The sequence below is a fragment of the Boleophthalmus pectinirostris genome, unplaced genomic scaffold (assembly GCF_026225935.1).
Source record: "Boleophthalmus pectinirostris isolate CB_2022bp ecotype Guang Dong unplaced genomic scaffold, ASM2622593v1 HiC_scaffold_10, whole genome shotgun sequence".
In the NCBI taxonomy this organism is placed as follows: domain Eukaryota; kingdom Metazoa; phylum Chordata; class Actinopteri; order Gobiiformes; family Gobiidae; genus Boleophthalmus; species Boleophthalmus pectinirostris.
Window position 1 is genome coordinate 18,484,616 of NW_026570971.1, and position 12,810 is coordinate 18,497,425.

The 12,810-nt window shown below is 38.5% G+C and overlaps 1 protein-coding gene across 1 annotated transcript in view; it reads right to left on the reverse strand.

Moving 5' to 3' along the window:
• The window catches only part of sntg2 (syntrophin, gamma 2), a 70,038-nt gene that overhangs the window by 20,034 nt on the left and 37,194 nt on the right, over positions 1–12,810 (reverse strand). Inside the window, exons 9-10 of the mRNA XM_055159047.1 lie at positions 4,085–4,214; positions 1,383–1,421 (exon numbers count right to left, since the gene is read on the reverse strand). Of these exons, the coding sequence (XP_055015022.1) occupies positions 1,383–1,421; positions 4,085–4,214 (169 nt within the window). The remainder of the gene's footprint in view (positions 1–1,382; positions 1,422–4,084; positions 4,215–12,810) is intronic.

Sequence of the window (12,810 nt, forward strand, 5' to 3'; positions counted from 1 at the left end):
GGAGTGGCTGTGCTTTGATCTGCCAAAGATGAGCTCTCAGTCTCTCTCATTGAACAGGGATGGAGCACAGGTTTTTCCATTTCTACATCAGTCACATGCACTTTACAAACACTACTTTTAATTGTGCGAGAAAGGCACTCAGGAAGGAATAATTTAGTTTAATGGGTGTTCATAGATAGTAGTGATTTCTTGTTCACACAAAGCAAAACTGCAGTAATGTGGCACTGTTTTATTAGAATTTGTGCTTATGCATAATCAAAATAATAGGTGGAAATAAGTGGTGGTTTGAAAAAGGATTGTTCTGGTGAAAAAGCATCTTTGTTTAGTCGGAGAATAATGTGCATTATATTTCAAAATGATTGAACAGAACAAAATATATGCATGAAAAATAAATAATTCTGAAGCTAAAATACTGTCGTTTTTAAGGTATTAAGTTCATTTGGCTTCTAAATAAACATTTGCATTGTATTTTAGAACAGGAGTCTCCAACCTTTTTCCTCTGGTGAGCTACCTTTACAAAACAAAAATGCCAGAGAGCTATAAATTTTAGAGTTTGGAAGATAATGAGTAAATATAAGAGCCACAGCAAGCTTTAGATGGGAACAGTTAGATGCTTATGAAACATAAACCATTATCCATTTATTAGTGCACAAAGTTAGACGTTAAAAGCATGTATTTACATTGATAATAAGCACTTAATTCTTAGTTCTTCAGCACTGTACATATGATTCAGAAATCTCTTGGTGAGCTACTTGGAAGGGGGTGGAGAGCTACTGGTAGCTCCTGAGTTACAGGTTGGAGACCCTTGGTTTAGAAGATAAAGTGGTCCTGGAAATATTCAATATCTAAGAGCTATCATGACTACAAACAATGTGAACTTGAATGCTTACCCCTCGATACGTCTGTCTCCATGGAGATGTTTCTGTTTTGTCTGAAAATCTCCAGTGTGGTATCAAACTTATCTGTCTTGCATTTATTCAAGTATAGATGTTTTTGTTGCCAAAGTAATATGCATCCCTGTGAGTTGCCTCTCTACAGATTTGACCTATAACTTGACCTGGCATCGTCTACTTAAATTCAGGAGATTGTTAAGTTTAATACCACACAGGGAAAGATTGGAGGCAAAGCAATAACACCACTGAGCAGGTGGTAGACACCGCCACCCCTCCCTCCAAGAAAGAGTTATAAGTTATGAAAAATTATAGCTTTGTGGGAAAACTAACATCCTTTGTTCAAGTGCACATTTGTGAGTTTTACCATGACGTTTATAATTGTAAAATGTGTCATACAAGTAAAATTTAAAAACAGTAATCAGCCTCCACACAGACATCTACCATATGGTGAGTAACATATGCAGATGCATTCTGGATACGTAGGCATACCTGATCGTCTGAAGAGCAGAACTTGTTGATTATCTTTATCTATGCAAAGAAAAAAAAAAAGTACATTAGTTCCACAAAACACAGCATATTTTAATCCTCTGAATCTGCAATAAATAGAAAGCATTCATGTAACCCGCGTCAACACAGTCACCTCATCAACAATGCACTTCCTATAGCGGACAATAGCATGCACATATGTTAACATGGAGTGTGTCAGAGCCGTCTATTTGGAGGTTGTAGGTCGTTAAAACAAAAGTTGCGCTCCGTCAAATCCTCCGCGCCACAATTACCTCCTGATTGGCCATTTAGCAATCACACCGCCACCGTGACGAGGTGATGCAGACGCGAACAAATCAGTGGCTTTAAAGAAGGCAGCTGCGCGGGCCTTACAGTAACATGCACATCATCAGCGCGTTAATCAAAGTGAAATGGAAGGAAATGAGAGAGAGGAGCAGAGCGCGGCGGAATGACTACTTAGCAGTCATTAATTAGCTATGAGAGAGGTTTCTTTTGGCGAGGGGGGAGGGGCCCTGGATGAGAGCTGTCAGCCCAGTACACTCCAGTCGGTGTCAGCTGCCTCACAATTATCAAAGGATCATGTACTGTCGGCAAAACACGTCAGTACACAAGTCAATCTCATCTTCATTAGGGAGAGGAATAAACAGACAACAAGAGGAGCGTTCATTGACTGCATAATTGTTTTCACTCATTCTTGCTTATTTTGTTATCTTGTATACTTTCAGACAGCTCAATCAAGTTGCTTTCTTCTGTAAGTACATGGTTTCTGGTTGCTAGTATGTTTACTAGGGATGTAACAATAACCGAAATATCGTGATGTCGTATCGTCAAAGTTCTCACAGTAATATCGTGGATCATCACAATATATCGAATTACAAGTCTCTTTGCTTAAATGAAGAGTTACGGTGCAGCAATAGCTAAAAAAAGACAGAAGGAACTACAAAGACCAGGGGTGGGCAAAACTTTTGACTCGTGGGACTCAAAGGGTTCTAAAATTTTATGGAATGGATGGAGTTTTTTGGTAATCCACTTCATAAGAGAAAAAAAAAATAACATGGGATATGTAGAAAACATATCCCATGTTATTGAAATATCCCATAATTGAAAATCATTACAAAACATTACAACAAAATATCATTCAAATCCCAAGATATTTACTTCTTTTAAAATGGCTTTTAAAACACTGAAAATTATTATTATTAATATTCAAGTTTGGCAGGCCGGATTAAAAAGATAATAGGGTCACATATGGCCCCCGGGCCGTAGTTTGCCCACCTCTGACATAGACCATGATCCTTTGCTCCATTTCAGTGTCGACTACAAGAAAAAATGACAGTGCTAAGCAATTTAAAGTTTTAGTTCTTTGGATTAAGTCTTGTCCAAGGCATTTTAAGAGGAAAAAGTAACATATTCACAGTTTTAGTGGTTTAGGCTCCACAAAATACCGCAACAAATACCGTACCGTGAGATGTATATTGTGAAAATATATCGTACTGAGACATTTGGATATTGTTACATTCCTAATCATGAGCCTCCTCACCATATTGTGAGCTTTTCCACGATATCGTAATAAATATCGAACGGTGAGGTTCATACAGTGACAATATCGTATCGTGAGCCTTGGATATCATTACACCTCTAATGTTTACATAAAGAAAAGCGGCCAGTTTGGTAAATGATGTTTAAATAATGTACACTGAAACGAAATGATTGAAATGATGTGTGTTATATGTGTTTTATATCTAGTTCTATATTCTCTCTGTGGAGATGTTGCTATTGCTTTATATTGAATGTTCCTCAGTATGGCATTACACTAATCTATCTCCATGGAAAGAAACAGGTGACTTCATTTGGCTCAAAAAGAGAGGTGGCCCCACTCACAATAGGAATGCATGTTATTTATTTAAGTATTTTTGAGCATTAGAGCTCCTTATAATTGAATAAAAGATAGATTAATTTCATGCCATACTGTGGAATATTCCAGGCAAAGCATTGATATCTTTATAGAAACAAGCAGGTAAGTACTAAAGTTAGAGCAGCAGTTACAAAAATGTGCCTTTTTCTGTTTTTTCCCTGTTCTTTTGTCAACTTATCCTGTCAATATTATAGGCTGCAACTCCACACTTTGTGCACTTTCTTTTAACACCTACGGAAGCCCAGCAGGAACATGTTGGTGTCCTGGAACAGCTCCAGTAGATATTGGCCACATTAAGAGTTCACTTTAAAAATCAATCCTGTTTTTAGACACTTTAGCTCAGTTTGCTTCACTCCCCTGGGCCGCCAATGGTTTCTGTTATGCAACTTTGCACTGGAAATCTTTTTTTTTTTAAACATTTTTAACATTTTACTGTTTTGCGCATTGGTAGATTCTACAAAAACGAAAGAAATGTCAAGGGCTAAAAAGTCCTAAAAATAACTGTAGCTTATCTAAGTCTTTCTCTCCTTACTGAACTCTTTTGAACTTGCTGCTTGCTGCTGGAGGTTACTGCTCACCGGGTCTTTTCATGTCATTTTTTGACAGGTGTGAATGCGTGGATTGACATTTGCATGATTAGATGTAAAATACTTGTCATAATGATCAAATATCTCAAAATATTTCTTAGATAGTTTTCAGGTCAAACTGTATTTTTAATAATAACTCCAAAAATGATCCGATCTTGCCTAGTGTGTGGGGATGGACTCACATTCTCCTGTGTCAGATCACTGATATTGGTGGATATTGCTTGGAGCCAGTCTGTGCTCTCCGCTGCAGTACAAAATTGAAGAATATAGGTGCAGGCTCCTTCCAACACGAACACTTCAAAACAGTTGGACCTGGAGGAACACAGAGAGAAGGATAACACAAGTGGAGCTGCAGATCGAGAACACTACTTAGGTCTGAGTCATTATAGCTGACAGTAAAAGCTCTTAAGGCTGGAGATTAGGGTGAGAATTTTACACTTTCAAGGTTACAAACATAGCATTTTGTAATAGACAAAAAGGCAAAATCATGATATATATTAAGGGCAGCTGTTCTGAAAAGCACTGGAAAATAAACCACCAGCGCAGTGAACCTACCTCGCAATGATGAACATGATAATCTGATAATTGGTCAAAAATAGCATGTTAACGTATTTATGTTATTTTGTTTATAGGGACAGTCTGGAATTTTGTACATAGGGCCTCATTTCCCAGTGAGCCAGAGTGTTGGAGACGTGTGGAGACACTTTTTTAAATATTCCATCCAGTCCTTGTATTTGCAGAGGTGGCTGGTGCTAGGCTAGTGCATGTCAATGGCCATAGTTAACCTGCCACTAAAAGAAGAATGGATCAAATGCATTTCCCTACCTGAAAAATAAACTCTGCTTTCTACAATCTACAATCTCTTAATCCCCATAAAGGTTTCTTTGTCTAGACTTTTCACAGTATGGCTTTAAATCATGCAAATGATTAGCTTTTTTTTTGCTTTCTTCCAAGTTATAATATTGTTCCCTCAACAAAAATATGCCTGAAGAGGTATTAAATGTCATCCATACATGTTTGAGTATTTTAGTGCTCTCTCCTGGGTATGACAATTCTCTATAAATACATAACACACAATATAGCATGGTAGAAAACTGTACACAACAGCTGGATAAAACTGATGTTATGTGCAATCATTAGCAGGATGCATGCTGATTGTGGGGGAGTGACCTAACACAGGGAGCAAAGAGAAGGGAGAGTCAAAAACAAAAGTGAAGTGAAAAACATGTCAATTCGTTGTTTGGATTTTTTTTAAATAATAAAAGGTAACATGGTGATATAAATATGTTATGTGTTAGCAGTAAAATATTAGCCAGGCTGGTGCCACCTAGTGCCTCCACTCAATTTAATTTCTCTCCAGCGACTAAGTCAGGAATCGGAATACACTTAACAGTTTGCAAGAACCCTGGAAGTACTAGACCACACACTGTCCAATCAGTGAAGAGCTGTGAAGCCATGATGTCAACTCAAGCGCCTGTGCCTTTCATGGTACAGCACAACAGTAAACAAAGCGGTCGAGATGGATGTAAACGAAGACATACATTCTGTGTTGGCAATGATTCCCCAGATTGAGGATTTAAAGCCAGAACAAAGAAAATGTTTGGTGAATTTTATCAAGGGGAAAGACGTTATTGCTCTTCTTCCTATGGGATTTGGTGCATTACATACATTACGACCAAATAGTAGGGACTGGTTAAATAAAACAAGTACCCCCTACCGTCGAGCACACATATCCCAATGCTGCGAGGTCAGACGGTTTCCACGAAGTGAAACTGTCTGATGAATCAGGCTAGTAAAATATATCTATTTCCATGAAGACAAGCAGGTGACTCTACCAACACACTACAGGTCAGATCTGTGGTGGAGACCCAAACATGCATGTTATTTTAGCAACACAAACATCTACAATTGCACAAAAGTAAGCTAGACAGATACACTTAACACCATCCTGCAGAAATTCCAAGCAAAGTCATAACATTATGCAGGTCTCACTTGATGCCATTACTTCTGGCCTCAAGATAATATCCATGCTCACTCACTATTTAGAAGTGATTAGTTTCACTTGTGGGCTCACACTGAAGTTTGTAAATCCCTGGAGGTCACTGGGGTCAAGGCTGACAGCTTTAATCGTGCAGCGTTGATGAGTTGCTGATGAGGTGCTCTCCAGAATCTCACTTATTATCCTAATGCGCCATATCCTTCAGCCCCTCTCCCACTGACGACTATCACACGTCAAAAAGTCAAAGTGTAAAAGTGAAAATAAATAAATCAAATAAATAACACAAAATCCAACTTAATAACTGTGAAAGATTGGGCCAAGGTTGGCACGATGCTGTTACAAGCTTGTTTGACACAAAAGGAGAGTGGGGTTGGTGAGACAGGAGCGGAGGGGGTCCGTGGTTTAAAGTTAACATGTCTGCTCCTCTCGGCACACGGTAGGTGGGCTCTGATGTTTGGGCGTTAGCAGACCTCACAAATCCCCCGGTGAGCTGCACTTACACTGATTCTGTGAGAGGAGTGAAACATGACAGGAGAGGCTTGTGTTCAACAGAAGACTGAGGCCAGGGTTGGACATGAAAAAGAGAGAATCATTTGGATTAGATGAGATGTCAAAAAGAATCATAAAAATCATAACACAATTTCTTACAACTGAGAATATCTTTTTTTTTTTTTTTTACATTTGATCATAATTCATGGAGTTAGTATGTTTATATCTTGGATTAAGGAGTAACTGTTATTTACTCACTCAGGGCATGAAAGAGGCTGACCAATCGGATATCATCAAGGTACGATACATACCTCAATACAGTGGGCTTTCAATTCGATAGGATTCAATATGATATATTTCAAATCATTTCGTACAGTTCAATAAAAATAAAGGCTAAATCATGGCGGTGATTTTAAAAGTGTTTGTTAAATCACTTCTTGCATGAATTTCATATGAAACATTTTAATCCTCAAAACAGTGAAAATGTCAAATGTGTCGCATACACAAGTTTCCTTTCTCTAAACAAGCAGCAAAACTGTAGCTCTGTAACAAAATAATTTGGTCAAGTATACCAAAAAATACTCTTGGTGACACAGTGGTCCCTCGTTTATTGCAGGGGTTATGTTCTAAAAATAACCCACAATAGGCAAAATCCGCGAAGTAGTCAGCTTTATTTTTTACAATTATTATAGATGTTTTAAGGCTGTTAAACCCATCATCACACACTTTATACACTTTTCTCAGACAGGACAGTTACAACCCTTTTTGCATCCTTCTTAAAACTTATTGCTGCTGTTGTCCTTATGTTATTTTCCTCCTTCTTTATGTAATGAACCAAAGATTCATTTATTCCGTAATGGAGCCCTACAGCCGCGTAACTTCTACCTTCCTTCAGCATGTCTAGAAGTCCAACTTTTTGTGCGATGTTTAGCATCTTCCTCTGCCTTTTGGGTGCGACCGCAGGAGCCTTTGTTGGTACAGAACGTTTTGTCGACATTGTGGGTTTTGTTGGGGAGGAAACTTGCAAACATACAGCAGTTCAGACTCACACTGGTAGACATCCAACATTTATGTCAATTTGTCAAGCTGAACACATTCTGTACTGTACACGGAGGAGACTGAATGGTCTACAGTCCCTTAGCCAATCAGGATGTAGGGGGAGGAACACAATGTGCCTTCATACACTTTAAAAAAAAAGCATGCAAAATTGCGAAACAGCGAGGCCGCAAAAGGTGAACTGCGTTATAGTGAGGGACGACTGTATATCGATACAGCAGTCTACGATGTCGATACTGTATTGTACATTAAATGATACGATATATCGATATTTCTATATTTTTACACACCCTTACTGACCAACAGGAGGAGTGAATGAAAAAAAGTGTGTTTGAGCCATTCAACAGAAAAGCACTGAATCGGGATAAAACTATGTCGTCAAAACAGACTACTTTCTCAAGATCCGATCTGATAGAATTTCTATCACCATAAAATACATCAAATTTGAAAGCAGATGTGAATTTAAATCAGTCCAGTGCTCCCTGGTAGTGGAGTGGTCTAAGCTGCAGCACATAAGCCAGGCTCTGTGCATTAGCTCCTGATACCAGCTATTTAATGTCCTTCCTGCTCTACACTGTCATTTCACACAAAATTGCTCTTTCAGTCTCATCTGGGCCATTTTCAGGAATAAAACATAAGTCACTTGTTACATATTGACACCACTACAAAAAATAATAAGTGCACTGACTGATTTGTGTGTCAAAGTGCATTTTGTTTAATTATGTCTAGTGTCTACTGATGTTCAACCACTTTACATATACATTACATCAGAGGAGTGCACATTTAATAAAAAAGCAACAGAACCAATGTGTGGACAAAATCATTTTAAGACATATTGAGCAACATATATAGCACGTTTCTATAAACTGAATTACTGATACAAGTTAAGTTCAAGATATTCTTAAGCGACTTTTCAGAATTTTGGACATAGGACCTCATTTCCTAGTGAGCCAGAGTGTTGGAGACGTGTGGAGACACTTTTTAAAAATATTCCATCCAGTCCTTGTATTTGCAGAGGTTCGCTGGTGCTAGGCTAGTGCATGTCAATGGCCATAGTTAGCCTGCCACTAAAAACAGTCTTACCCACTCCACAAAACACCCGAAACGAATCTATTATTACACCAGACTGTCCATGTAAATGTCTGTGATTGTTCTGTTATGCATAAAAAGTAGTTTAAAAGCGTTTAAATGTATAATTCACCTGCTTTTGAATTATAAGTTTTGCCCGTGTATGGTGTCATCTAGTGGACACTTTTGGAATTGCAAGCAGAGCACATGTTTTGAACCGAACTTTATTGAGCTAGGGTAATGATTGTAAACAGCAGACATGACAGCACACAGTTGCCTTTTGAGTCGGCAGTTTTCTTTATTTTGAGGTTGCATCGCCGGTATGTGTTTTCTACCCATGTTCAACAACTTCAGTCATAATCATTTGTAAGTCCAGCACTGTGATGATTTGTAGTACTAGTATTGTAATATGGTAATTACATGGGCACCACACAGCTCTCAAAATAGCGTCGGATTGCCTTCAATGTGTGGATTTACAACCTTGTAGTTATGTTTTTTACTGTGTATTTTTGTAATTGTTATAGGCATACAGTTTCACCTTTTCAAGCATCATTAAACCTGCTTAAAGACAACCATGTCTGCAGAGTAGTTGATGTGAGAGAGGAGTTATTGCCATATTTACAATTGCGGCACTGTGTTGATAGAATAATTTTGAAATAAATCTAACCTTACATCGCATGAATCATCACATGTTGGAGGATATGCCACTGCCATCTGCACTATGCTCACTGTTGCTGCTCAGACATAAATCCTTCAAATGCAAGGTTGGTTTTACTTCTAAAATTATTCTATCGACACAGACATTTACATCAACAGTCTGGTGTAATAATAGATTTTCTTCGGGTGTTTTGTGGAGTTTGTAAGACTGTTTTTAGTGGCTGGATAACTATGGCCATTGACATGCACTAGCCTAGCACCAGTGACCTCTGCAAATACAAGGACTGGATGGAATGTTTTTAAAAAGTGTCTCCACATGTCTGCAACACTCTGGCTCACTAGGAAATGAGGCCCTATGTCCAAAATTCTGAACTGTCCCTTTAACAACACAAACATCTGAAATAGAATAAATGCATGGAAGAATAAAAATTGGATGCCATACTGTGGAACATTCTAAGCTCCATTATAAACAAGCCTCTATCAGGAAAGTTACATAAATATACCTTTAAAAACAAACATGCATAAAAAATAAAGTATACTGATTTATTCATTTTCTTTCTCTTTCTTTTCGATCCAATTTCATGTCTTGTCTTGTGCGATTGTGTTCATTCTCTATCATCCTTTTCCTCATGCTAGCAGTGGACATATGGCAAGCATGCGGCCAGTGATAAAAGCAACGCCGATGAAGAGATAATCAAAGCTATACGGACAGCTGTCTCTCAGGGAAAGTCAGATCTCCTTTCCCCTGCACCTTCACAGAGCCGGGCAGACAACCCCAAAGCATGATGGGAGATTCTATACAGAGCCCAACTGTTAAATGTATATACACTAGTTTCTCCCTGAAGGCATGTCCAAGGCTATCTGCTGACGATGCACAGAGAGGAGGTAAGAGGTAAGATCAGGAGGCGTACAGACATATGAGGCTTCGGAGGGGAGAGGAGATTTGTAAAGGTGTGCAGCTGCTAATGCGAATAGTAATGAGTGAAAAAAGTGCTGCGGTTTTACTCATTAGTGAAGCATGGAAAAGTGAAGGAGCCGTGGGGCATTTGCAGTTAAATTAATAGGAGAGTTATATGTGTTTTGGATCTAAAAAGAAAGGAAAAAGTTGGATTTTCACCACAGAGTAATCCCATGTGTTGGTGTTATAATGGTGTGCAGTGGTTTGAGAGGCAAAAAATGTATTCATTTTTTATACTTATTGGATAGTACATATGATCAAATTTGAGATAACATTTGTGGTCTCATTCCTGTAATAATATATCCAGGCTGGTACCACCTAGTGCCTCCGCTCAATTCATTTCTCTCCAGCTACTAGGTCAGGAATCGGAATACACTAGACAGTTTTCAAGACCGCACATCGGTCAATCAGCAAAGAGCTGTGAAGCCATAACGTCAAACTCAAGCGTCTGTCTGGGTCCCTTTTGTGGTACAGCACAACAGTAAACAAAGTGGTCGAGAGACGAAGACATACATTCTGTGTTGGCAACAATTCCTGAGATCAAGGATTTAAAGCCAAAACAAAGAGAATATTTGGTGAATTTTATAAAGAGGAAAAATGTTATTGCTCTTCTTCCTACAGGATTTGGTGCATTACATTCGTCATGACCAAATAGCAGTGATTGGTTAAATAAAAAATGTACCCGCCTACCATCGAGTGAACAAATCTTAACGCTGTGAGGTCAGACGGTTTCCACGAAGTGAAACCGGCTGATGAATCAGGCTAGTAATAATATGGCATCTAGGTCAAATCTCCAAATTATTATTTGTAATTTTAATGCAGTTCACCAATACTTTTCATCATCTCTTCCCTACTATTGTTCAGCCCCTGTCAGCTCATTCTTTTAGTGAGTGACAGCTTGGACTAACCAATCACAAATGAGTATGAACTCAAAGAAGCAGCAGCTTTATAAAGATGTACACGCATTTAATAAAACTGAATTTAGCCCTAAAAAAACTAAAACAAGATATGGACTTTTTAGGCATATTTCCAACCACTTGAGAATAGCTTGTTGAGATTCATCATATATTTATCAAAGAGAGTCAGTAAGTGCTCTAACAGTGGATTATGTATTGAGCAAAAGTTTCAAAACCTCCTTGAATTTTTCAATGGAACTATCATGGATGACTGAGGAATTGTACAGGGAACGCTTATGGGTGCAATAGTATGCATTACCACTACTACTACTACAACTACTACTATTACTTTGTACAGTCACCGGTGCCATTTCTCAAGGGTGTAGGTTTGCAAAGGGGCGGAGGGACATGTCACAATCGATATTTGGAGAAGACAAAAAAGTCCCTACCAATATTTGCCGTTTTATTTTAATACACAAAAATATACATTTATTCCAGTAGGAGCCTAAACTGGGGAAGCGGCAGGACAGGGCCAGCCCCCGAAGATGGTGGCTTGAGCAGGCGTGAGTGAAGACGCTGCACCAAACTTTGAAAAACTTTTCAAAAGGAACTTACAATGAGTCGCCACAGAAAAAGAGCAACTATCACCACAAGTGCACCTCCCAAACGGGGCCCTACTCATGCGCTGTGAGCAGCCCGACTCTACTGACAATATTCCCTGGAAAAATGTACGGACATGACCTCCCAAATATCTCGACAAGCAACAAGCAAAGGGAAATCTGCTACAAACTTCTACATCGCTGTTATTCACTAAAGAATCAGCTTAGAAAGGCAATGGACACAAACTGTACATTTTGCAAACTGAAAAATTCTCTTTACTTCATACAGAATGTGTCATAGTTTTTATATAGAATGCCCTTTCATACTTTGCTATACTTGCCATTTGTGTCATAAATGTGTAACGTATTCTGCTAAATGAGTTATTTTCAACAGTGGCAGATGAAATTCAATATTTCGACTAAAAAATGCAAGTTAGAGGACATTTTTACTTCAGACTTTCTTCGCTCCAAACCATTGGATTTGCCATGGTCTGAACTTGAGGGTGAAAGGAGCTGTCGGTCAGCCTGTGGAGGAGCTCCGACCGTTCAGAGAGACTGCAGTGGGCCTTTTGTGGAGATCTGTGTGGCCTCGCTCCCATTCATTCTGTGTCCACTCTCACACCAAGAAAACACATTGTGGCTATACAATGGAGCACATTTCAGTTGGAAAGGTGCAGCTTGGTATTTATTTTAATTATTTTTTATCAAATATTGTGGTGCCTGCTGCCTGCACTTGTGTGAGTCAGCCCTGGATGGTCCGGAAAAGCAGCTCTAAATGCAGACTTTAATTACCCCCGAGCAGTAATGATGTTTAAGAGTGGAATGCTAACTCTTAGACCGGAGCTTTAGGCCAAACACGTGACGGAAATGACAAGAGCAGTCAGGACTGAACTTGGGTGAACTTGAAAAACTGTTCTCTTGATTTAATAGTTTATTTGCAAAAACACATCATTATTTTTCATATCATTATATTCTTCAGGTATAACAGAAACAAAAGCAAAATGAATTTCATTAAATAGGACTAGCTCGATTCTTCTAAATCTGAAAACAGATTTGACAGTTGTGCAAGTAGTAAATTACTAATGTCTTTTTAAATTTCAAAGTTTTTTTTTTTATTTCAAAGACAAGAATTTGTTGCTCTTTGTAAATTAACACTTTCATTGTTTCATGTGTAATAGTAACTGTT